This window comes from Ixodes scapularis, unplaced genomic scaffold (assembly GCF_016920785.2).
Source record: "Ixodes scapularis isolate PalLabHiFi unplaced genomic scaffold, ASM1692078v2 PGA_scaffold1__304_contigs__length_218370807, whole genome shotgun sequence".
Classification (NCBI taxonomy): domain Eukaryota; kingdom Metazoa; phylum Arthropoda; class Arachnida; order Ixodida; family Ixodidae; genus Ixodes; species Ixodes scapularis.
The window spans coordinates 128997779-129025246 of record NW_024609846.1 but is presented as its reverse complement, the minus strand read 5'-3'; the positions used below and the strand labels follow the sequence as shown (position 1 = coordinate 129025246).

Genomic DNA, 27468 nt, shown 5'->3' with positions numbered 1-27468 from the left:
ATGAAGTAGACGTTCGTGGGTCGCGCGAATAAGCAGCTCAGTGAAGAGGTGCTTGGGAGGCAGGATGATTGGGTGCTTTTCCTCCAGCTGACGTTGCGTCTTCTGCAACCTTCCCCCGACGCGAAGGATGCCATTAGAGTCAAGATAGGCCCCCAACGAACTTAACGGAGACCCCTTGCTGCACTCCCCCTTGTCTTGTATTGCGGCCAGTTCCTCCCCGAACTCTTCACGTTGCGTTTGTCGCACCAGGAATTCTTCCGCGTCGCTCATTTCCTGTGCTGTCAATGATGCTTGCTTTCTCTGAACTCGCCGGCAATTCCGTACAAAACGCAGGATCCACGCCGTGACCCGCAGGAGACGATTCAGGCTGCTGTAGCGTTGCAATGGAATGAGAGGCTCCATAACAACAAGAGTGACACATGGCCTCGATTCCCGTTGCTCCTGCCGATGAATGTCGGTGTCGTCCAGTCGTTCTCTCGGAGTCCGTTGGGGCCATTCCGTTTGGGAACCCCGCAGCCAGTCGGGTCCTCTCCACCAGAGTCCGCTAGTAACCAACGTAGGAGCTGTCAGTCCCCTGGTCAACAGGTCTGCAGGATTCTCGTTACCTGGACAGTGCCCCCACTGCACAGGATTCGTCAGTTGCTGAATTTCCGTTACGCGGTTCGCGACAAAGGGCTTCCACTTCAAGGCAGACCCCCTGATCCAGTGCATGGCGATGGTCGAATCAGTCCAAAGGTAGACAGCCTGCAGCGGTGTCCTCAGCGTGCCGATGAGATAGTGGTGCAACCTTGCCGCCAATAAGGCTCCCATGAGTTCAAGCCTTGGTAGAGTCAGCCTTTTAAGTGGAGCGACTCTTGATTTGGACATGAGAAGCGTAATCGTTACGTCGGTTTCACTCTCTGTCCTGAGATAGGCCACTGCACCGTAGGCCCTGGGACTAGCGTCGGAAAACAGATGAAGTTGGACAGTCGTGACGTCGCTGTCCCCCTTCAGGCTGGTGTATCTTCGTGGAATCGACATCTCCCGAAGCGCAGAAAGTTGGGAACACCAGTCCGACCATTCCCCAGCGATGTTGTCTGGAAGATGTTCGTCCCATCCCAGTGCCAGCTCCCAAAGTGTCTGAAACAATAGTTTCACTGTGACGACGACGGGGGCGATCACCCCGAGCGGATCATATATTCGGGCAGATGTCTGGAGAAGACCGCGCTTGGTGAGCTTGGTGTTGTCCACGAACCCGAGTACATTTTCCAGGTTGACAGTTAGCCGATCATCCACTCTGTTCCAGAGCAGGCCAAGGATCTTCACGACTTCTGCGTTTTGGCCTGTGGTTTCTGACCTGTCGTTCGCTTCGTTTGAGTTGAAGACACGCTGCAGGTCGTTGTCGTTTGTGTTCCACTTGCATAGTTTCATGCCCGCTCCTGTCATGATGACGCTGGCTTCTTCGTAAATTACACGAGCTTGAACATTTGTCTCCGCGCCCGTAAGCAAATCGTCAACATACAGACACGTGTCGATGATCCCCGCAGTCTCGGGGTACGTTCCCCTTACAGTGTCTAAATGATGTCGAATCGTCGCTGAAAGCAGAAAGGGGCTGCATGACGCCCCAAAGGGCACTCGCGTCATTCTCCATGTCTCAGGCGGGTTTGCCAATTCGTCACCCCTGGGCATATCTTTGAACCAGAAAAAGCGAAGAGCGTCTCTGTCCTCCGGGGCGAGGGAGACCTGCAGAAACGCCTTTTCTATGTCGGCGCTAAGAGCGATGGGGTGCTCACGGAAGTTCAAAAGCACTTGCAGCAGCTCTGGGTTCAAGTTGGGCCCAGCATGAAGATGATCATTAAGCGAGGCAGAGTTTGGAGCATGTGACGAGGCGTCAAACACGATGCGAATTTTTGTGGTTTCGCGGTCCTCCTTGATCACGGCCCGGTGAGGCATATAATACGTCATGCCAATGGGCCCGTCTTCATCCTCAGGGGGAACTCTTTCAGCAAAGCCGTTGCTCATATATTCCCTTATCGACTTGTCATACTGCGTTAGCAGGCAGTTGTCTCGGCGAAGTTTCTTCAGCAAGGCTGTCAAGCGCATAGAAGCAACCTCCTTGTTGTTCGTCAATTGACGCTCTGAGGTCTTCCAAGGGAGGCGGGTCTCGTATCTGCCGTCAGTCATTATCAGGGACGAGTTGAAAGAAGTCACCAGTTCTTTCGATGGCTCATTACCTTCGCTACTCTGGAAGGTGTCCTTAATGCCAAGGCTTTCAAGATCCCAGAATGCACGCAGTTCAGTTGCGATGCACCCTGGGGTCTCGTCAACGTTGACTCTGAAGACGGCTGTCGTTGCGCATACGTTGGCAGCGTTGTTCACCTTCAGGGGGCCCTGCAGAGACCACCCGAAGATAGTCTCCACGGCGGTCAGTGAAGGGCTGACGCGATGCACGTTCCCGGTGGTGACCCTCCAATAGTAATCCGCTCCTATTAGAATGCTCACTCCACGCTCCCTTTGACAGTCCCCCACAGGTAGATCAGCGAGTGTGATCCCTTGCCCTTGTAGGCTGTTGATCAGATCACCATCAGTGATGCCCAAAATCTCTCCGCAGATCTCCGGAACCTCCAAGGCCTCGATGACGATTTCGGCGTCTCCGTGGTGGCTTCGAAGTATAAGCTCCACCCGGCGGCATCTTCTTTTCGTACCACGCGCCGACTCACCGAAAGCGAATATCGTTAACTCCTCCTCTCCAACTGGTCTACATCGAAGTTTTTCGGAGGTGTCTCGACGGATGAAGGTTCGCTGACTGCCTCCATCGATTAGTGCTCGCAGGGAAGTCTCGGTCTGACCCCTCGCTCGCATCCTGGCCGTTTGAAGGAGCACCTGATTGTGGCTGGTTGTACAGGCGCTCGAGATGCCAATAAACTGAGGCGGGTTTGAGTCAGAGCTCGTCGACTGCCCTGCTCCTGCCCACTCGGGGTCGCACATCACGGTTAGATGTCTCCTAGAACACCTTGCGCACGATAGTTTCTGGGCGGACCTGCACTCTCGGGAGCGATGGAACTGCTTTGTGCACCGAAAGCACCTGTTCTCCGCCTTCAGTTTTTCCTTCTTTTCTTGGATCGTAAGGGGTGACGTACAGTTCTCCAAGATGTGCTCGTTAGAGCCGCAGAATACGCAGCGCCTCATTTCTGACTTCGCGGCACTGGTCAATGCTGCCGCAGAGCCTCCCTTTTCGGAGCGAAACTCTCGGTGGCGCGATTCGGGTGCCGTTCGTTGGTTCGCGTGGGGAGTGAGCTGTCGGCATTTTTCTCTGGTTTCCACCTCGATTTCAATAAACTCAAGCAACCTCGCGAGGTCGTCTCTACCTTCGGTCTGTGGTCGCTTTTCGACAATCAAACTCCGATTGTATCTGAGAATGAGCTCAGGAGGAAGAGATCTCTGGAGAACAGTGTGCAACAGTACCCCATACGAATCTGAGTCAACTCCCAAGCTTTTGAGGCTCCGCATGCGTGTCTGCACATCGTCATAGAGCCTGCGGAGCCCATTCGCCGCGTCTGACATAGTGATTGGTTTAACGTTCAACAGGTGCGTGAGGTGATCGTTGACGATGACGGAGGGTTGGCCGAACCTCTTCCTCAGTAGTTCTACGGCCGTGCCATAGTTGTCCCCGGTTACCGGAATACCTTTGATGACAGACTCCGCTTGGCCGACCAGATACACTTTGAGATATTTGAACTTGTCTACGGGAGACAATGCTGGGTTCTGGTCGATTGACGATTGAAACTGATCCCAGAATGTCTGCCACTCCGCCAGCTCTCCGTTGAACTTCGGTAACTCCAATTTGGGTAGCTTTACGTTTGGGACAGTTGCGCCGTTACCCCTTTGTACCTCCATACGCGACACGTTGCTAGAGGTAGAGGAGGTTGTCTCGTTGTTCGTGACTTCTTGTAGCTGCCTCAAGGCTCTAGTTCTGGCTATGCTGATAGCATCTTCATAACCGAGGCTAGCTTCCGTTTCCTCCTCGATATCGTTCACGTCGGTCAGGTCGGCTACTTGTTGGTCAAGCTCACGAAGCGATTTTTCTTTTAAAGCAAGGAGAGAAAGTTTTTCGTCAAGCTCACCTTGCTGCGATGGAGCTCCTTTCATTGCTGTGGTCATCTCGTTGATAATCCTGGTGACCGCAGCTCGGACGACCGCTCGTTTTTTCTTCAGTTTCTCCATTGCAGTCGCTCGTTCACGTTGTTCGTTGGCTTCACTGCGTGAGGCTGTCGCAGCTTCCGTTGAGTGTCTGTTTGCCAGAGTGAGTTCCCTGACGTTCTCCCGGGTTTCGGCACCAAAATTGTGGGAACTTCTACATATAAAAGACTGAATTTACGTTAAGTTTAAACTCGTTGCGTTCGTAGGAGAACGTCAGGAAGCGTCCGATACGTTTCGTTGAGAAAAGAACACTGGTTTATTTCTGTACAAATACAAAGGACAAAGTCACCGACACTGGCAAGGGAAAGAGAGAACAACAGCAAAGGGGGGAGAGAGAGGCGGGGTGGTGCGATGCGTTCCAGATGTGTCCGAGCCGAAGGCCAGGAGCGCCCCTCCGTTTATGACCCCCCTCACATTCCGGGGCCTGGGAACCGCAGATACCCGAACGAAGGCCTGTTTGTGTTTTGCGACGTTCACTTCGTTTTCGAAACGCGGGGCCACCAAGTCTGGCCGAACAAAACAATAACGTAAAAATATTCTACATAGCCTCCGATCGGGCTGTGGCGATGCGTCCGTCAAATAGTAAAAAAAAAAAAAAAAAAATTGGGTTGTGTGTGTGTTTATACAGCCTAGAACTTAGTCTGCCTTAACGGGCGACGAGTCTCCCAGCTGTAGATGAGCAATTTAGCCAGTGCAGTACAACCGCTAGCCTGGGGTTTTTAACGTGCACCACGCAGTAGTACCACGACGTGCACCACGCCAGTACGATGCTCATCAAAACGGGCACACTTAAAACAAAAAAGTGTGTATTATCCCATATAAGAGATCCCAAAACTTCAGTTCGATGTACAGCGCACTGACGTTCATTTGACGGTACTAAGTTTCACGAGAGGATTGATAGCCGTGTGGTAAAACTTATTAAAATAGTTAGTGTACGTGTTACTGACTACAAAAAAAAAATATATATATATATATTCGGGGTTTTCTTGGCCCTACCGCAAAACCTCAGTGTTTTCTTTGTGTGGTCTTTGATGCGCACTTTAGCTATTTAATAAGTTTTACCAAACGGTTATCAATCCCTCCGTAAAATTAGGGGCCGTCTGTTCGACTATAGTGCACTGTACGTTGAACTAAAGTTTTGGGGTGCATTATATGGAACAAAAGGGTGTAAGGCGATACCCTTTTGTTTTAAAGTGTAGGTGTGGGGATTAAATTGAGGATCCCTGGGTTCTGCAGCGCGAGCTTTCGCTCCACGTGCTCCAAGCTGGTGTGCGATAGCCCACTCGGCCACCGATTCCCCAGCCGAAGAGTTGTCAAAAGCTGAAAGGTAGCGCTGGAGGTGGCGCATTTATTGCTTTCATAACTTTTCACCGAGTGTATACACCATTCCAATGCTCAGCCCAGCGTGCGATCTCCTCAGCCCAGCACGCGCATGTTCATCGCTTCGGAAAGCGAGCAGATCCCGCGCCAGACGCACGAACACTGAAAATGCAAGCGGCCAGGAGCACTCTTTCTGGAAAGGTCTATACTTTGAAACGTGTTGAAAGCGTTGATACACATGTGCGATCGAAGCGTTTTGTCAGCTGACGTGTTAGTGCTTGCAAGTGTGAGCAAGCACGTACGATTGAAGTTTACCATCGACGCCAAACTGCACGTCGAAGCATGCCGCACGTATAAAAGAGGATTGTACGTGAACAGTCCCGCAGTGTCAGTAACCTATACTGTCTCGGAAGCGCGAAGTGTGGTATGACACCTATATGCCACTGAGTGGAAATGCGTTGCTGTATATGCGTTGAATAGCGCGTTATCTTGGTTTTAGAACTTGTAGAGAGAAGGTTCGTTGGGCCCCGCAGACCTTCTTAATAACAAAGTCGTACAGCCAAAGCACGACGGAAGGCATGAAGCGCGTGCTGGAGGCCGGGAGCTCGAAAGAGAGCCCAGCGGGTCTCTTTCTGTCAGTGACAACAGGAGATGCTGGTTGGGCTCTTCTCAGTTACTCATCCAGGCGTCTGCTACCGCCAAGCGACCCGACGCCTTTATAGGTCGCAGGGAATAACAGATGTCGCGCATAAATTCCCAGAAGCGGGACACATAAACAAGGAACGCCAACCCGACCGCCCGGTAAGAATTTATGTGCCCATGTATCGCCTCGAGCGGTCAGCGTTTCCCCGGAAGAAATGCCGTCCGTTCGCGCTAACCTTATTCCGGGCCCTCGGCAAAGGAGAGGTCGTATTTCTTGGCGGCACCGATAGCCCAAACCAAGGGTCATTCGGATCGGGTGACATCGAGAGGACGGTGATTTTGCGGTTCATTACATCTGAGTCGTAACGACGCTTGTATACATCACGGGAAGAGAAAAACGAATACGCGATTTATTGAAAAGTGAATATAGGAGTAAGTTTAGAAAGAGTTATATACGTAAAGACAGGGGACGGGACAACACATATTTCAACTCTCAAGAAATAAATGATTTATTGCCGGACTCTTCGTTTTCGGAACTCCACTATAGGAGAGGGAAAGTTTAAAGGAGGGGGAAGGGGAAGGAGGAGGTCAAGACAAGTCCCCGGGAGAAAAACTGGACGAAAGTAAACCGCAGAGACAGCGGGAAGGAGAGGAAGGAAGGAGGCATCCCGATTTCGGCAATAAGTCATTTGTTGAATGTTGAAAGACGTGTTGTCCCGTCCTCTGTCTTTACGTATATAACTCTTTCTAAGCTTACATCCTTACCAACGCGCTCACTAACAAGTATTTGAATATAGGAGGCTACATGCACACACACACAGGAATGGGGGTTAAGCTAAGCTGGGTCGGTCGGCTGGTTGTGTGCCTTCCAAGGCTGTGAGCGGGAAAAGACGGTCTTGAGTCTGGACACCTTGAAGGGTTGTTGTGATGATGACTGACTTCCCGCGTCTAAAAGGCCGACCTACAAAATCGTCTTCTCCCGGGAAGAAAAGCAGGTTCCCAGTTTCCTTCTCTCCAATCTCTCTCGCACTCTTCTCTCATCCTCTCCCCAGAAGAGCGGATCTTCGAGCTACTTCCCGAAAAAGGTGGAGGGTCTCCCTCTTTCTTGAATGGAAAGGAGGGACTGATATATATATATATATATATATATATATATATATATATATATATATATATTTCTCTCTGGCAGTTCGTCGGCCTTTATGAAAGCCGACCTACAGAAGTGCCTTCTGCTGGGCAAAAAACGGGTTCCAAGTTTCCTTCGCTCCCTCTCTCGCTCTTCTTCCCGCCTTTCCCCACATGAGCGGGTCTATAAGCTACTCCCCGCAAGAAGGAAACATGTCTCACTCTTTGTCGAATGGGAAGGAATTATTGAGGGAGTGTCTTCTCCTTTATGGCTGCTCGTCCGTCTTTATGGTCGGTTGTTTGTGACGTTTATGAACAAGGAAAGAGGAATGAACGTCGCAGCTCAGTTTCAGACCTGTGTGTGCGTGTGTGTTTGTGTGCGTGTGTCATCCCTTTTTATCTCTTCAGTCTCCAGTTTTAAAGTTGTTGAGAATTCACCAGCTGGCCTGAATGGTCTTTGTTAGTTCAAACTGCTTTCACACCCGCGACCTTTATCTCCAAAGTCCTCGAATGCATGAAATGCCGTGATTTTGAGGAGCTACACTTAAACTTTGTTCGGGAGACATTAAACGGTCGTTTCAGGGAGTGAAGAAGAACATATATTGTTTATTAAAATTTGAGCCAAATATAGCAGGAAAACACACGGACGGTTTGACGGACGGACGGACAGGTGGCATGAGAAGTACTGGGATTTGGGAGTTCAAACAAAAAATGATTCGATGCTTAAAAACATGTTTTTACAGCGCCAAGCCTAACGACTAGGTTGACATGTATAAAGGGCTCTTTGTCAATTACAATTTTACTAGTTTAATTGTTCCAACAAATTCAGTGTTTAAAGTGGCGATGCCACAATTTTTGTACTTTGCGCAAATACCGCTTAAAACGCATCCCTGACGTTAATGACCTATGAAACACGCGTTCGTTTTTCACCCCACGCAATAGAAGTTGCAAAAAAAAATTAAAGAAAAACGAGCATCGTTCACCCCCTCAACTCGCAGCCGGAACAAGCGGTCACGTGATCTTGAGCCGATTATATGCCGCCAATGTTGATCATAGCCACGCGCTGGGGTTGGCAAAGCACAGGACACGCGCTGAGTTCCAGATATTGTTATGGCTCGGCTATTGTCGTCGTTGCAGCGGTTGGACACGGGCCACTATCCGAATGCTTCTCGAGCTAGTAATTATCACGAGCCCAGATCGAATGCGTACGCAGTCTTCGCGTCCACTGTGTGAGCAGCATTTGAATATCGTCACCGCAAAGCTCGATGACGCATTCGCGGGGATCGTTCTGTTGCCATTGTCCCCACAGCTCCGTCATCGAATTTCGCGAAGGAGCAAAAAGGCGGCTTTGGAAGGAGAGACTGAAAGAAAAGCTCCGCTTTGATCCTTTGAATTCCGCCGCCACGAGGACGCTTCTTGGTCAGTGGTGTTGCATTCGAGTATTCTTGGGTCCCACTAGTGGCAGGAAGCTGGTGTAAAGTAAGAAATATTTCTACCCAATGTCGTTGCACAGCCCATTTAAGATGCCCCTCTTTAATCTGCCGATATTCGCAGATCAAACAATCGTCATTATCATAAACCGTTTTCAGTTCACAGCTTAACAACGTATGATTAATAGATTGCCTTTTATATAAAATCAATCCTAATTTAAAGGAGAAACTATTTCGCTGACGACTCGATCGTGAAATAATTAACGCGCACCGCTACACGCACACAAATACCGACACAAAGACAAACTAGGGATACAGATCTGTATAGTCCCGCCCCCTCCCCCTTGTTTCAACCTGCACGGAGTCTAGAAAAAGAAAAAAAAAAACGTGATTATTACGACAATTCTTCGCGAGAGCTTGATTTCGCGGGAACACGACGAAATGATTTTCTGAATGAATCGCTTTCCCGGGAAGACAGCCGACGGTGCGGAGGAAAGGGATCGTTATCTCTTTCGCAGAAGGCACACCTCGCTGCGGCCTGGCGCCGACCGGTGGGAATCGATAGCAGAGACGGCGTCCTCTCGGAGCGCTTCCGGCCAGGGCCCTCCCGCCGGGTCGTCCCTATCTACACTAGGCTGACAGTGCGCTGGAAGCTGCCTGCTCGTTGGAACAGTCATGTGTCTATATTTCGCCACGTGATCACGTCCCGCTCACATCGACGCACAGAGATCGGGGTCGGGTGATGAGAGGTATTGCCTCGGTGAGCACGTTGCTCCCACCGCACCGACGAAAGGAGCACAGACGTTCCATGAACGTGTTGCGAACCTCGCGCTTCATCCGTCGGTTCGTCAGAGTCGCTCCACATTTTTTTCCCAAGTCAAATATTTTTCTGCCGTTCTGTCGTCCGTTGGATAATTCCAGTAATGTGTTTACTTCTCCGTCAAAAACATCAAACAAAAGCAAATTACGGTGTCTGGAGAAAGTGGCTTCGACTGGTGGATTTATAGCGTCCTATATCATGCCCACCCATAAAAAAAAAGTGGTCGCGAAGTGGCTACAGGTGACGACACAAAAGCCGGACTGTCACGTTGTCGCATGTGTACCCATCCTGGGGGTTGGTATAGAAGTTCCGACAAAAGGTACCAGCAAAAGCGAGTGTCGCTGTCGTCGCAGAGTCCCAACTCCCGGCTACTGAAGTTTCTGTGGACTACTGAAGCTGGGAAAGCGACGTGCAGCAGAACCGCCGTCTGCGACGTCCACAGCCGCTGCTGTAACACCGCCAGGATCGCGGCCGGCGACAACGTTGCATTTTATACAAAGGCATCGGGCGGAAAATCGAGGGATAACATTAGGAAGTTTTAGTAGACCGTGTTTCCGGCTTCGCTAAGCCCCTCCGCTACTCGGAACTCTACAGCCAAGGCCATCGGCGCGCAGGCGCAGTGGCGGTTTCTTCGTAGCGGAGGGCTAGCGGAGGCAGAAACACGGTCTACTAAAACTTCCTATTTTTATACGTCGTAAAGAGATCACTCGGAAACGCGTTTCAGCCACCATAGTAGTGATATTTTGTTAACGCTTCAACGTCATCAACTGCTTAAAACCGAACGAATGTGCGAACATTGCTGAAGATTTATGGGATCCCCCAAAAGCTGATATACTTTCAATGGCGTACAGAAAACAATGTTTGTCACCTTAGTGGCGAACATTGTTCGCCACATTGTTCGTTACTCACAGAACCTTCGCTTCTGTGAGATGTGGTCGGTGACGTGCACTCCGCGAAACTGTTAGCGCGAACAATCCCATCGCCGGTTTTCTTTGTTTTTCGCTCTCAAACTGAAGGACTGCTGTCAAAACTACTGTAGTGGTGGAAAGTGCTCACTTGGTGTACTAATCTAAGTGGTGAGTTTTGATGCCCGCCAGTGCCGTTTCGAAGTAAAATGCAAAAAAGCGCCGAAGCCGTGTTTGCGCTAACAATGTCGCGCAGTATACATACACCTGCGTGAAATCAACAGTGTTGTACAGGTTCCTCAAGAACAGAATCCAGAGCTCGTTTCTTATTCCTTCTTAATATTGAAACCAGTTCCCGCTACAAGTTTCAGTGACTGAAAAAAGCACGCGTTCTTCTTACATTTCTGTGAATTGAATGTGTCGCTAGATTGACGTTAGCTCTGCGCATTTTAGGAAAACATTCTGATGGGTAAATCGTAAATAAAATAAAACGAGTGAAAATATGCATATCGAACGACTTGTCCAGTCGCCACAATCCCATTTGTTTCAGTTTCTCTTTTGTTTCCGAATATCTCTCGGACACTTCTTCATTCCTGGAAGTCGGAAGTAATACATATCCTAAATGCCTAAGAATTCGGGTAAAATGATAAATAAATAAACAAACAAATAAACAAACAAACAAACAAACAAACAAATAAACAAACAAACAAACAAACAAACAAACAAACACACACACACACACGCACGCACGCACGCACGCACGCACACGCGCGCGCACACACACACACACACACACACACACACTTCTCATGTTTTCTCAAAAACGGTACGAGTTGGCGTACCAGTTCCATCGACGCACGATGGAACCGGCGGCGTTAATTCCCCCGGTTCCTCCCAAAAGAAACGCACTCCAGGAAGGCCGTTCCCTGGAACGCCGCTCCGTATACAGCACTAAAAATGAGTGACTGTCAGGCGTTACGGTCGGACCCCGCATAGCTGTATACTCTCCCTTCTTTGCTTATTGGGCTACCGGCGATGAAAGACGACACAAAACAAGCTCCCCCGGCAACGCGGAAAAGGGGAAAGTTTTTTTTTTTTCGCTTGTGTTGACGAACTTTTGAGGCAGTCTACGGACACAGCTGTGTCTCTAGGACTCTGTTATCTATACGTTAATACCCGACACCGCGAAAAAGCAATATGTACAATTCGCAGAGCCCCGGGGTAATTGACCCCATTCCCAAAATTCGGTCCACTTCGATCACTATCATCATTTGTTCAAAGGCACATGTGTCGCAGTAATAGTGGCCGTGTGGTTACTAATGACGGAAGAACTTAAAGATACTCGGATGCGGATGATGCGAGGCGTACATTCGTGACGTTAGTACGATACGACGCTAGGAATTGAATACAAGAGCTGCGTGAGCGTTCATTTCTAACTCGGGTCCAATCAATCTGTTGGCTGCATATAATCGGTTTTACAGCCCCTTGATGTAGATACAATTTTATCACGGCTAAGTGTGGGTCGGTGCTTCGTCCTTACCGGTGGTATATTTGTTTTCCATCAAAACTGAGAGAACCAGGAAGAATTGTAAGGCAAAAACACATATTCTCGACCGCTGTTGACTGGCGAAAGTGATTGCGCCCGGCAAAATACTACAGACTGCAGGTCGATTACCGCCGTTAGTACGCTAAAAGGTAAGCTGTTGTTTGAGTCACTGAATTTCGAAAAGGGTTTATCGAGGCAATATAAATTCACAATATCGCGGCAGCATTTTATGCAGCAAGAGTAAAATGTCAATGCAACTGTGACGCGTGATAGTGGTGGCGCATTCATTAAAAGATTCCGCGCGTTTACTTCCCGAGTACCGCTATTCCGAATACTAATAGATTCGAAACGCAAATTTGAGGCGGAAATTAAGCGCGCCCTGAACCATTTTTGGGTTCCTTCACACCGCGTCGCTAAATTAAAAAAAATATCAAACTAGAACAAAATTCACATGTTCATTCGTAGACAGGGTGTTTCCGCTACGCAGTACCATCGAGCAAGTCCAGATTTATTGCGATGTACCAAACTGGTTAAATAACTAATATTAATGAGCTAACTTTTTAAATGTTAAATTGTGCGCTAAATCTTCAATACAAAAGTTGCACAGCGTGTTGATAAACATCCCATTGTGTCACTGTAAAGCAAGCGCGTGAGGTTTAAAAAAAAAAAAGAAAAATGTTACGCGACAACCGGCTAGCGAACTGCGTTGTTACCGTCATTACTCAGGTAAGAAATTTTGAAAACAAATCTGGCGTTTTTTTTAATACTCGTAAAAGCGACACGGTGAGATGTTCCTCATTACTCCCTACAACTTCAACGTAAACCTTTCGGTGGGCATCCACCTGTTTAGGAAGGACAATGAATGAAAGGAAAACTCCAACCAAAACATTGATACGGAGCCCGACGTTTCAAGGCCACTTCGGCCCCTTGATCACGGGTGACTGTTTTTGTTCTTGTCGTCGTCTTGCAAATTGCCCGGCGCTACGAACCATAAAAACAAAACGTGCAGAAACAACGGCCGCTTTAAAGAAGCCAACAACACCGGGCAATTTTCCAGACGGCGACAAGAACAAAAACAGTCACCCGTAATCAAGGGGCCGAAGTGGCCTTGAAACGTCGGGCTCCGTATCAATGTTCTGGCTAGAGCTCTACAACTTTTTTATTGGAGGGTTGACGCACGACTCAATGTTAAAAAAAAAGGTTAGCTGATCAATATGCTTTAATTGCCCAGTTTGGCGCATCGCAAACAAATAGCATGAGTTGCTCAAAATAACTATGAGCAAAACTGCGTTGGTTGGACGCGCGTGGCGTGCACTGATTTTTTAAAAGTCTTTGCAAAATTTATTTAAAAAAAATAAAATGTATAGTTCTCTGCGTGCCGCTTTGGCGCCACCGTCTCTCGCGCCATCAGCGCCTCCTGCGGTCGGTTTAAAAACTAATGGTATGTTCCCAGGCTGAAGCGGCGGCTTACGGGAGTGCGGGAGTTGCCATGCGGCGCGTTTCTGCGACTCAACAGAATAAATGGCGCTGTAATATACTTTAAGGGAAAGCCTTTCAGGCTAGAGGAGTAGCTTTATGCTGACAGTCACGTGTTTTCTATGGAAAAGGGGATGATTCACGCCGCGGAAACCAGCGGGTTGGCAAAGTCGCGGTGAAATCTTTCGCACAGGTAATCCTACGACGACCGTTTCCATTGTTTGTTTTTTTCTTCTTATTGTGAGCGGGACGTTTTATCCCAGGGAATGGTTTTACGCCGCCTCGGCTTAGTAGTGAAAGATGACATCTCTGCAGATTTCCGAATCTCGTTGGAGTAACGGATGAGGGGCGGCTGAAATGATCTACGGAAACTCCCTAACCTGGGCGCGAATCCCACTCGCAAACCAACGTCTGACTTCATGACTAGCACACAGCGGGATTGCGTTGGCGATTCTATCAACACCTGCGCTCTGAGCCTCAGTAACACAATCGCTGCGGCCGTCGTCGACGAGTCAAACAGAATCAACGAGATTCTTAAGTTCTGCTCCACGCATCTTGATTTGCGCACCGAATCAAGAAGCACGAAACACACACATCATGCTTCAAGATTTGTGTAAGAAACGCGAGAAATGCAAGACAGTGTTTAGAATTTATTCATAAAAAAAATGTGCAGACGACTGGGCCGCCAGAAAAAGAATGTACACATTTTACATATTTCGGGGGTTTCGAGACGAATTTCAGGGACTAATATATATATATATATATATATATATTTTTTTTTTGTGTGCGTGTGTAAACTGCCGCAGCCACGTTAAGCGTCAAACCATCAGGTCGCCCTTCCTTTCTTTTTATATTTCGAAATACTTGTAATCAAGGTACGGTGGTGAGGTTCATTTCGCTCCCCACGTAGTAGGCGCTTCAGGGCATTTAGCTTTCCCAGTCATGGACTGCCACTAAGGCTTTGCACAGAAATGGTGGTCGTTGCCAGCTATAGACTAACTGTACTCTAGTGCCAGCTACAGACAAACCTGCATCGTGGGGTCTAGGTAAAAATAACAATAAAAAAAAAAGAACGACGTGAATCAAGCTCGCGTGGCGGGTCACACCGTGGAACCTCTGCGATTCGTTAGAAAGTCTTGCCAAAGCGTATTTGAGAGCTACGCCTTGCTAGCGGGAGCTCGTGCCGTCAGCCCGCCCTCCTCAGAGTAGGATGTACTAAAACTCAATAATTGCCGTCGACGCTCCGCCGGCTGCGTTCCCTACGGTTTGAACGGAAATGGCGAGAATTTCACAAAGGATAGCTTCTCAAGTTTATTCATTCCACCGTTAAAACAATCGTACACGAAAAAAAAGAAACCTGCAGTTATATTTTTGTCCGCAACGCTGCGGACAACATAACGAGGCTTGGGAAACGCTGACTTGCCCGGGGAAACGAAGTGCCAGGAAAAGACCAATACTTCCTATCATGACCACCAGATGGCGCCACAGGTTTTTTAAGCACCAGTGCACGGAGCGTATTTGTATATACAGAGTACATGACTTATGTTTCAGTCTGTGCCTAACGAACCAAAGCGAGTGTCACGCTACAAACCGTGCCGCTCAAAAGAACGCCAAATTCGACGACGTCAAATATAAGCACCGCGCAAGCGCGACGCTAATCAAGCCCCCGCGCAGATGTACGTTACAATGAGCCGCAAACACACAGACGGGCTCCTGCTGTCGAATCACTCACCCGTCAGGCGCGACCAGCTAGAAGTACCACCACGGGTGCCGTCCTATAGCTGCCTTCGAGAGTGTTTCTTTTTTTGTTCCGCTTTCCGCGTACAAAAGATCTCCCATGTTCCCCGCCACAACGCACCAACTCAAAGCCTTCTTGACACAGGAGAGGATTTCTGGCTGCTCTGACGAAGGTGAACCACATGTACACGAATGGGGGGAGAAAATCAGGCGTTGATATTAGGTGCGGCAACTGTCACCGCCGCGACACTAATCCCCGATGTAGCACGACGTCTCGGCGTCCCCCATCCCCGGTGGAGGTTGGCGGACTGCCGCGTCGCTTGTCGGCGACGGCACAGGGGGCATCGACGCGGCAAACGCCGAAGCTGTCGCCGACTCGCCGCAACACGCGGCGAGGTCGAGTCGCAGGAAGACACGCGGAACTTCCTTTGTTTACGAGGAGGAAAGGCTTCGCGTTAGAGAGCGGCTCGGGGATGAAGACAGACGAACACGTCCGCAAAGCGGCACTGCGACACGCGTTGATTTTAAAGTACATAATGTATTGGCTGAGGTAGCTTAGTCCACCATTTTGGTTGTTACGGGCTGTCTAAACGTCGCTTCCCTGTAAGATGGCAAAGAGCGAAAGGTATACGGCTCTTTCGAGCCAATCAGAGCGATGAAGAGGCAACTCGCGTGACGGCCCTTAGCAGTGAGCGAGAGCGTAATCCAAGCTGTCGTAAAAGAGAAAAAGGAACAACTCCACTCTTACCTGAACTCTCTTTGGTGAGTCCCAGACGTTGTTTTTCTCCAGCTAGAAGATTAGCCCGCCTCTCAAAATTCGCACAAAAGCGACTTTCCTCTCTGTCTAGTCCGTTGCTTTGAAAGCACTGCGTGCAACTAGTGAGATAGAGTCTAGTCGCGCTTCTCCTTCCGACGCGTTGACCGTTTTACTGAGACCGTAGCCTTCGTCGTTTGCCAGATTGAGCATTCCAAAAATTTACAACTTGACACCTTCAAACGTGTATATGGCTTATAACTCACTTCACTTTATGCGCGAGCAGAGCCGAAGCTATAAACACGTGCTTGTCGCCCTGAACGATGCTTGCTTGCACTACACAAAATTGCGAGCTTGGCATGAACACTAAAATACCAAAATTATCTACTATATATATATATATATGTCACGAACTAAAACAAACTATGATCTCGCCAGTCCTGTCAATAGCTTAACATTAAAATGTCTACGAAATGACCTGCTTATGGATATTATCTCCCTCAGGTTACAGTATATATGCTGCAACTTAAGAAAACAAGACAAGTACCTCACACAATCCTCCACACTTTCCACCGAGAGAGAACGCTGGAGAGCGGGCGAGTGGAGCGGAAAAACCACCAATCATGGCGAACAGAGAGCCTTCGTGAGCAAGTCTCTAATCTCCTGGCAAAAAAACAAACAAAACAAAACAAAACAAAAAACATATTAAATTTTTACAAGCGGGTTGAAGTATGCCTTAATTTACTCAGTAATAAGCTTCTTAGGTTGAACGACTCGGCGAAGCAGCCGGTCCCAAGAGCTGCGGCTTCGCGTTAACTTGGAGCAGCAGTCAGTTAAATCTAGAAAGGGGGGGGGGGGGGCCTGTGATGGCGACCTGGATTGCATCTTTCTTCATTCCCGTCTTTGCTGTTCCTTCTAGCTTCTAGGTACTGCGCAATCCAATTTCGAAACCAACATCAAAAGGGGAAAAAAAAGGAAAGTTCGGGTAATTAAGTTACATCTAGGGAAATTTGCATAATTACTTAGATCGAATTATTTCGAAAGAGGGCGGAATCGTAAGGACGAAGACGAAGGAGGTTGAGTACAGTATGTTGTCGCGTGGGGAAATTATAATTTCGGGGCTCTTTGTTTGCTCTTCTGGAGAGATGAATGAAAATAATGTACAAAATTTTTTTTTAATATTTAGAAGCTTTGGATCGACTCAATGAATGGATATATCGGCTTGACTGACGACGGGCTTTCAGTCTTCTTTGTCTGTCATTGCGGATGGACAAATCCAGCGACCGTCTCTGACAGGGTCGCGCGATGCCGTCCTCACCTATTCGGCGATTAGGAAATACCGAGCCACGTGACTCTTTTCGACCTCCCCCCCCCCCTCCCCCCCCCACACACTCACCCCAACCACTTTTTCCCGGCACCTTGTTTAAGATTGGACACCCTGGGCATACAGAAATTTCGAAGATTATTAGCCTCTATGAATGCATAGTAAGCAAAGAAGGCAAGGATGTTGTGACATAGACATAAAAAAAAAAATATTAAGAAGCAAATAAAAAATTGGTGTAAACAAAAACAAAGAAAAACAATGTTATAATGTAAGTCCAAAGACCAGTAAAATAAGAGGGGTAAAAGGATTACAAAATAGAGGATCACAAAGGCGACACAGTCACAGCAGCACAATCATAAAGTGGGCCGCTTTACAGTACCACAAGTCTCTTCCTAAAGGCACGCCACAAAACAGGTAAAATAAAAAAAGTAGTCCTTCAGCACTGTAGAGACCTTCATTCATTGTCTGTTACGAAGATACACGTTACTTCTTCCACACACTGCACTGTCGCGTTCACTTAGTCGTACACGTGTTCGCGGGCATTATTTGTTTATGTTCGAGAGCATATGTACGACTGTGTCGCATTTGTGTGACACAGTCGTACATCCGACATGTGCACATGTGTGACAATTTGACTGTGTCGCACTTGTGATCCTCTATTTTCTAACCCCTTTAATCCTCTTATTTTACCATAATTCTCATCTTTTCAGTTTTAAGTACTGATGTTACCGGCGTCGCTTTCAAGGCTGCCAATCTCTCCACAACCGTCATTTACTTTCTTTTCATTTCAACATATAGATATCAGGAGATAGCGTGACCCAAAAAGGAAGCCAAACTAAGAAAACTTCTTAGATATACATAGTATTGTCTGTGACTGTTTAGCCAACGCAGGGTGTGTTTTAATATCTTCACTCTTTTTTATTTATTATTGCTTCAATACTGCATATAAAGATGGTATACCGTGGATTTCTCTTGCATTGCAAAAGTTAAGAGTGATGCAACACTATCAACACCCCTACGTAATGCAAATCTCGTATTTTTAGCAAATATACAGTATGAAGAAAAACGGCGTTTTCATGGGTATTGGATCAGTGGAGGAAGCACATTTACCGTGCTTAACAGGGGGAACCAATGTGCTTCCCCCAACTGGGTTTGGAGTTCATGATGGGAACGAAGGATGTAAGGGCTTGAGCTTAAACAATTTGCGTGATGGAGGCCGCAAGTCGTATGTTTAATGCTGTTGATAGCTCATGTTTAGTTTACTTTCATGATTCAATTTGAGCACAGCAATTGATTCCACCTTGACCAACTTGCAGTCGAATACTGTTCGAAAGGTATTATTTCGCTCTTTAGTGAATTTGTATTGCTTTTTTCATGAGGAGGTATATTAACATTTTATAGACCTTTATGGTGGTAAATAAAGTTAAACTACCGAATACTCCGCTTCAGAAATATGCGCCAATGAATGTGTGATGTTTACAGGTCTTGATTTGGTAGTAGAATACTGAACATAAAAAATAAGTCACCTCACAAGCCTTCAGCCAGTTAGGGTGTAGTCAGTTTCTACGGTAGACACAAGAGCAAGCACACAAGAGAGAGTATCGTCTGCCTGCTGTGCTTGTCGGGAGGTGGCACCACAAGCTACAATCACGATAGCCAACTCGATCGTCTCAGAACAAGTCCGCCGTTGATGGCAAACTTGCTAGTCTCATTTTTCCCAGGAAGAAAATTAGGTCTTGAACTTTCGCAAGGTAAAATCAACTGCTTAAATGGACATTTGGTGAACGTTTCAGCTTTCTTTATGCAGGCGCCGATTTTTTCGGTTCGTTCTTCAACATAAGAAATACTGTGGTCACCCTATACTTTACATTGCTAGATGTTTACCCCAGCAGTCACGCATATACTAACAAACCTCTGTACTTTGTACGCCAACCGCACGTGTGCAGTCTTATTTAATATGAAAGTTCCATACCCTGTGTTAAATGGCGGTGCTGAGCACCACGCTGATCAAAAACATTTTTTTTTTTTTTTTTTTTTCGGAGGGACTAGAGAACAAATCTTGAATTACGTTCTCAGCACAAGCAGCGGGGTCCGACCCGGAGCAAGTTGCACACAGCCGCTCGAAACTGCATCGCTGAATGGGTCTTTCATAGTGATGGACACTGCACGTGGCGAACCTGTTCAACCGAGCCGAGTGCACGCGCGAGCGCACCGCGCTCACCCGAGCATAAGGAGCGAAGCTGCGATGGCTTGTCGACCTGCCGCTTTCAGGGTCCCTTCCTCCGGGGGTCGACGATTTCCGAGCGAGAGTCACCGCCCGCCAAAGTTCTCTGCGGCACGCGCACGAATGCTCTCCTCCGGGCCGCTTCCCATTAACGGCCGCCGCGGACGTAAGTGAGTTAGCGCGAGGCCACTGCTATGCTTCATTTCACCTCAAAGTGGACCGCTGCAGACGCTACGAGCCATCCCAGCCAATGCAGTGCCGTGAAAGAACCAGGCGACTATGCACATCGCTGCGCCTCACTGGACCCCTTCCGAAGACTCATGCGGCGTTGGTTTGGCTCCGAGTAAAGCTCCGATGGCTCGTAGCGTCCGCTGCCGTCCATCGTAAGGTGAAACGGAGTGTAGAACTTATTGTTTACTTCTGGGCCCCATTGTTCTCTTCCAAGTCATCGACCCATTTGGCTGAGCCTAGGGGAGGCCTCCGCGTAAGGCGCGTAGAGGACGCGTGCGGTGTATGTGCGACGCGGGACATCGGCCCTTTGATGATCCGTCTCGCCGTAACTTAACTAAAAGCGAAGGCTACGGCCGTAGCGAGCCAGTTAGCGCGTCGCACTTAGACACGTGACTATGCTCCATCTCGCTCAGTTGAGCGCAACGCTGTCGAAGCCGAGACAGTGACACGTGTGCCGTGCAGTCTCGTCCACCTTACTCTAAAAAAAAAAAAAAAAGGAAAAAAAGTAGTCGATCCCATAAACATTTACTATATTGCTTAAAAAGTGTTCAATTAGCTTACTCGATCACTCGAGAAGGAAAGTAATTGGCCATTGCCTGGAAAAGTAGCCGTTACTTCTCCGATTGTTTTCAAAACGACAGTGGAATAGAATAACCTAATGATAAACTATACTTATCTTCTTTAAGGAGCGATGCAAATATCGTATATATATTTTTTTTCGCAAATACCACATAGAACGAACCCCTGACGTTAATGACGCATGAAACACGCGTTTGTTTTTTACCACGGACGCAAAAAAAAAGTAAGAAAAAAAAAAAAAAAAAAAAAAAAAAACGAGCAGCGTACATTTTTTTTGACTGCGGTCAGAACAAGCGGCCACTTGATTTGGAGTCGATCATACGCCGCCAATGTTGACCATAGGTGCGCGCTGGGGGTGGCAAAGCGCAGGACACGCGCTGAGCTGAGCTCCAGACATTTTTATGGTTCGGCTATTGTTGGTTATTGCAGCGATTCGACGCGGGCCACTACCCGAATGCTTCTCGAGATATCGATCATCACGAGCCCAAATTGAGTGCTCACGCGATGCTCGGGTCCAATCTATGAGCCGTATTCAAATATCGTCTCTGGGCGGTACTGCGATACCCCGCTGGGAGAATCGGTGGCCGAGTGGGCTAACGCACACCAGCTCGGAGCACGTGGAGCCGAAGCTCGCGCTGCGGAACCCAGGGCTTCTGGGTTCTGCAGCACGAGCCAAGGATCCCGGGTTTTTCCCCAGGACCCCTGGCATTGAACCCAGGGATCCTGGGTTCAATCCCCACCCCTGCCCGTTTCGATGTGGATGAGCATCGTACCGGCGTGCGGTCGTGTATCACTACTGAGTGAGGCACGTTACTAGCGGTTGTACTTCACAGGCTAAAATCTATACAGCTGAGAGGCAAGTCGCCCATTAAGGCAAGGCGGACTAACTTCCGACTGCATAAGCATACACACACATCAAAGTTTTTTTTTTTAATTCCCCAGCTAGGTCATTAAGTTTTGCGAAGGAGAAACTGAAAGAAAATGCTCGCTTTTGTCCTTTAAATTACCCCGCAACACAGGAGTTTCTTGGTAAGTGGCGTTGCGTGCGAGTGCAGTGGGGTCCCATTAGTGCCAGTACGCTCGTGTAAAGTGAAACACACTCGAAGTGAACATTGTTGCAGGGCCCCTTTACCTTTAATCCACGGATTTCGGTAAACTCTCCTGTTGGAGATTTGGTTCGAGGATTTCGTGGTGGGAAAATTGTACGAACAAAGTGCGCCATCAGAAACGGGAGGGAAAAGAAGTAACGATTAGAAGTAATTTTAGCACTTACAAAAGTAATCAGATTACTGTTGCGATTATTTTTTAATAAATGTGATTGAATGATTCAAAATGATTTCAAAAAGCTCGAGGTACACCTAAGCATTTCTTATGAGTTGTGAATACGAAATCATGCAAGCCGCTCATCCGCTCCCATTTATCGTCTGCTCGTCCGACCCCTTGGTCGTCTGCTACGCACTAGCGCACGCGCGCTTCGGGATCTTGGAGACCATGGCGCAGCGGCCAATGGAAGCCCTGTCGACGCGCGCCGGCCAATGGAACCGAAGGCGAAATCACGGAAACTAGGAGCCGTTTTCGCGCTTCAAACTGATGACGTCAGCTCGCTCCAAGAGACAGTTAATGCTTTCACATTAAAAGTAATCGATTACGTGTAATTTTATTACTTGTAATGAGTATCGTACACGTGATAGGGCGCACACACTTCTGTCTCTTTTCCAAATTTTTTACCTAAAACATCACAGGAAGAAGCAGAAGAAGCTGTCGAAGCCACGAACCGGGCAGAGGGGAAAACCGGTTTTTTACGCATTTGAATTGACGGGCTCTTCGAAGTGGACAAAAGCGACGTCCCGGACACAAAACACAGGGTCCGGGTAAGAGGGATTTCCCTCCACCCCCTCTTCTCCAACCACTTGGGTTACGCTCTCTCTTCCCATCTACCATTGGTAATGGCTCTCACATGCTTCGCCTACTACGCTCCGATTGGTTCAAAGGGGCCGTAGCGTTCGCTCTTCGCCAAGTTACGGAGAAACTAAGTATCGTTCCTGTTCTGTTTCAAAATAGGGTTTATTGGGTTAGACGCTCGGGCAAGTGTACCTGTCTGAACCAGGCCTAGGTGCACTATAGATTATTTCGAGACTGTGGTGTGTACGGACACTCGGCGGAAACATCGGTGCAACATAATTGCATTGTAAACTTCTTCTTTTTCTTTTAGGAGGCGGAGTGCCCAATACATTGTGGTGTCCTCTGCTTGCTGCTTTCGGAACAAAAAAAAATCGCTTCTTCGTCCCTTTGGCCAATACCAGCCCCCGAAGCAGAAGCAAGATGCAACAAGTATACGCAGGTAAGGAGGTAAGAGGAGTGGCGCGCACACACAGTCCTGATTGGTCTAGCTGGATGGAAAGAGTCGAAAGAAGAGCGCTAGTCGTACGGACATAACGCCAACCCGTGCGATTGTTCACTCGAGTGCAATTGCTTAATTCTACTAACTCGAAACTCTGGCAAGAGCGTGGCGAGCTCCAACTTTATTTCGCTATAAGTCCTTGTAGATGACGGAAAAACAAAGGTCGATTACGTATAGAGTTGTGGTCAGCGCAGTGTCTAGACAGACGTACGTGACAAGGCTGTAAAAGCACCTGGGGACTGTGAAACTACGGCGCGTGGAACGCGTTTGGTGCGCTAAGCGTCCTATTTCGCCCATACGTAAAAGGCGGTCGCGAAGTGGCAAGAAACGACGTCACAGAAGCCGACGTGTCACGATGTCGGATGTCTCGATTCTGGAGGTTGCTGCTCGAAATCCCGGCAATATAGAATACGAGCGAACGCCAGTATCGCTTCAACCGCCACGGTGCCTCAACTCCTGGCTGCTCAAGCTTCCGAGGACTGTCAGGCTGGAGACGGACCCGCAGCGCTCCTCTGACACCACCAGGATCGCTGCGGGCGGCAACACGACACTTGTTTGACGTCATTAGGCGGAAAACGAGGGACCACTTTTGAGGACTCGGTAAACACACCGGTCGGACACGCGTTCCACAAGCGTACCGAGTGTACGGTATTGACGACGAAAAACGATCTATCGATTTATCTCTCCCCTTTCGAGCTGTTGACATAATGACGGTCTGTTTGGGCGGAGCAAAGACAACGCAAGTCGGAAGGGATAAGGCGGGTCAATAAAAAGAAGGAAACAAATAGCGAATTCTGGTTTTACGTTTTACACTCCGAGCTTGGATAACTTTGAGTTGTTTGGAAAGAAACTTTATTCGAATGATTACTGTGCGTTAAAACCCGTTATAAGTTAAAAAAAAGTTATGTTAGAATAAAATATCGTATGCAATAAAGAAAAAAAATATTGTTTGCCCCACATTGTTGCAACCATACGCTCATTTAAATCACAAAAAAACAAAACAAAAACAAAAATGAAAAACAAAAAAAAAAGAGCCTTATTTACCGAAGAAGTTAAAAATATCTATATTCCTCACTGACAACTTCAGAAACGCTGTACGTGACGAGTCGTCTAGAGCATCTAATCATGACTCCGCCGCCAATGTGATCGCAGAATTGGCCGGTAAGAACGCCGAAGGAGGTGTCATGACGAGAGAAGCGTGACTAGAGCAGGCCACGCCCTACTCTGGAAGAGAGAGAGAGAAAAGGAGAAGAAGGAGGAGATCGGGGAGCCCGCGGGGCTCCCCGATCTTTCGACTCTAACTTACGACTCAGATCTAGATCTGCCTTTCTCTCAACTCACTTTTCGAATGCGTTGGAACTCCGAACGCTGGCGTCCGGCTTTCGGCGTTCGAACGCGTTCGAAGAGTGAGTAGAGAGAAAGGCAGATGTGGCCTTTGCGTCCACCCACTAATCATTCCAGTCAGAGCTCGGCTCTACGGCGCCCCCGCGGGCTCCGAGTCTCCTCCTTCTCCCCAGTTTCTACCCGCCTGCAGCGGGAACAAAATCATGCTCGAAGCTGTAGAGTAGGGAAAATGCCACCCAGAAGACAAATCCTGTTCATGACGTCATCGTTCGTGGATCCCCGACCAGCCCCCTGCGGAATTTATCCTGTATTGCCTCATAGTAGCCAACGAACTATATTATTGTAATGCTTTTTTATTGGGTTTATATTGTTTAAAATCTAAAACGGACTAACCATATAGATTATTCTTTTCCTAAATTTGAACTTTCATCTTGAAGTCGGTCAACACTGTTCAAAAGTCATATCTTGTTGATTTTTCTTTTCAAAAAGGTTTGCCGATTTATTTAACCCTAAAGGCTCGACGTGGATCCCTGCAGGTCCAAGAAAAAGTTCGCGAGATCGCTGTCGAAACTTTTTATAGCATCTGATTTGCCTCAAAATTGCTTCAGTACATGAAACGCATCTGCACTATACTAACCTAAATTACCAGTCACGTCGAGAAATTGAGGGAGAGGAAGGAACGAGAGCGTGCATGGACGTCGCCAAAACGCCGAACTTGGATTAGAATGATTAGTGGGCAGAATCAAAGCTAGCAACCTTTGTCTGCACTGCACTCGCCAAACGCGTTAGAACCCGGAACGCAGGCCTCGGGCGTTTGGCTTTCGCATTCTAAAAGGCCCGTTCACACACTTGCGACTTCTTAGAACCGAATGCCTCCTTGAACCCTCTTCAAATCTCTTACGGCGAGAGTAGAGTTCCTCGATATGCTCCCCCGAAGGGGGAGCAGAGTTGCGCATTTGTTTTCCCCGCGCCGCCACGCAGCTATTCGCCGAGATCGATCACGTGTCGAGCAAAGCACCAAGCGCCGTGCAAGAAAGCCACCGCTACGGTCGCTCCGCCGACGTTGCACGCGCCCCAGCGTATGTTCCCCTGCCTTTCGTCTCTTTCTCCTCCCCTGTTTTCCATGCACGGCGGCGCCCTCGCGCCGCTATTCGCCGAATTCAGTCACGTGACGAGCAAAGCATCCAGGGCTGTGCAGGAAAGCCGGCGCTGTGGCCATCCGTTGAGGCTGAATGCGCAACTCTGCTACCATAGGTAGCTATATATAGGAACTCTAGGTATGTATGTATGTATTTATTTATGCGGCGCTTGCTCTTTGCAACGAGCGTCTGCAAAACAGACACGCCCCCCCCCCCCCCCCCCCCCCCCCCAGAAAAAAAAAGAAGAAATTGGAGTATTGTTGCTGCTGGAGTCACCGCACTGGCGCTCCTCGTAGTTAATGGGCCGAAACAGCTCGTCAGATCTCCCGAGACTCGTGCCGTTGAGAACTTCCTGAAGTCTCTCCTGAAGCTTGTCTGCCCATCTTCTTTCCGTCCGGAACTGCCTCTTCAACTCCTTCACCCTAGACAATCCTCTCTTTTTGTCCTGCATCTTGCACTCCTCGATGTTGTCCTGTGCTCTGTGCTTCAGCTCCTTTGCTTTCTCTCAACATCTCACTTCTGGTTGTTTGACATCTCCAGATGGATGGTGAGATCCTTTACGGCATCGTCCAGCTGCGCCTTGAGCTTTGCGCAGACGTCCGAACGTTGCCTTGCTTTGCACTGCTTCAGGTCATCTTTGGACTCCTCAATGGCTTTCTGTAGCATGTCCACGCGTTCCTGCGCCTCAGCCTTGCGCTGAAGCACCTTCTCCTTCATAGAGGGCAGCAGACGCTTGTAGCGTCAGCGCCGCTTCGTTCTCTGTCACCTTCGTCGCACGCTCCTGCTCAACAAGAGGTGCTTCGTTTGACAAGTGTAGCTTCTCCTCAAACTCCTGCCACATTTTCTCTGGGGCCTGCCTGTGTTTCTCCTCTTCCTCCAGCAGGTATGCCCCCCTCTTCTCTGCCAACGACTTCCCTTTCTCCGCCACCTTGTTTGCCTCGGAAGCAGCAATGGCGCTACGTCGGGAAGCATCTTCTAAACCATGAATGGTGATGTGCATTGAAGTTATCTTGCCTGCCATTCGCTCGTTCACCCTAAGCAGAGCCTCCCGCTCCTTGTCGGAGTAGTCGATCTGTTGGCACGAGTCTCGCAGCAGCGTCTCCAGCAATGCCTTCTCGGCGAGCGTTACAGGTGAATCGCCCACCAAGCCTCGAGCCTCCGCTTCGCGCACGCCACAAAATTGGTTTCTTCTGTAAATCCAAGAGCTTGCTCAATGCGAGTACCGACGCCTGCTACAGGTTCCAGTGCTGGACACTCGAGAAGCAAATGTTGTAAAGGCGTTGTAGGCGAGAGAACACTACGGTGCCACCTATTGGACAGCCCTGGAACACTAGGCCGTCCCGTATGTATTTTTTTCATTTCTTCGCGCATCATTTTTTTTTTCATTTTTGGCTCTAAAATTTTTTTTTTCTCAATGTTAGAAACGTTTATTTCTCAATGCCCGTACGTTTCACCTCGCAAATACCGCAAAGACCTGCGCTCTACGGAAATGGAGTTTCAGGGTCACCGCATAGATGGCGCCAGCGTGCTAGGATGTTCTCTCGTCGTAAGAGATTTTAAAAAGGTTTTAAGGCACTCGGTTCTAAGAAGTCGCAAGTGTGTGAGTGGGCCTTAACGCGTTCGACGAGCGCAGTGGAGGAAAATACAACTCGCTTTACGTCTCCTGCCCACTGATCATCCAAACCAGGAGAGCTCGAGGTTCCGACGTCCCCGGGCTCTCTCGTCCCCTCCTCTCCCTCAGCTACTGCAAGCATTTTTTTTTTCGCCAAATTACTGAGATTTTGCTTTCGGTCTGGGACCCTGAGAGGCTCTACTGGCAACACTGAAAACGTGACGTCGCGTTAAGCCATAGGGGGCAGTCTGGCTTCTTCCCTACGGTTACAAGACACGTGACGGTGTACACCAAACGAATGCAGCAGAGGATACTCACTCCAGCAAAATAAGAAAAATATATGTAAGAAGTACGCTACAAACTCTGTTTTTGGAAGCTCCCTGCATAAGTGGCAAGTTCTACCACGTGTGACGTCACCCCACTTAGTGAAGAACACTTGAATGCCAGTATTGCTTTAACATTCATTGCCCGTTTTCTCAATTTCTATCTCGAATTCAAACGTGATAAACAGAGTGCGGCGGGAAGAGCAAAGCCTGGTTATTCGGAAAACGTGTATAGTTTGGCTAGCTCGATGAACCGGTAGGGACTTACAAGCAGCGCCCAAAGTGCGAGGTCACGGCTTTTGCAATCCTTCTGTGGATGTGAAATTATGGGCTTAGACACTCGAGCGAGTGAATACG

General features: G+C 48.4%; 1 protein-coding gene across 1 annotated transcript; it reads right to left on the bottom strand.

Moving 5' to 3' along the window:
* Positions 1-937: 937 nt before the first annotated feature.
* Positions 938-25893, bottom strand: LOC121835823. Its single transcript, XM_042290329.1, has 3 exons — positions 25694-25893; positions 1940-4333; positions 938-1076 (listed from the first exon to the last, which is right to left on the bottom strand). The coding sequence occupies exons 1-3, from the start codon at positions 25891-25893 to the stop codon at positions 938-940; spliced, it is 2733 nt and encodes a 910-aa protein (XP_042146263.1).
* Positions 25894-27468: the final 1575 nt, after the last annotated feature.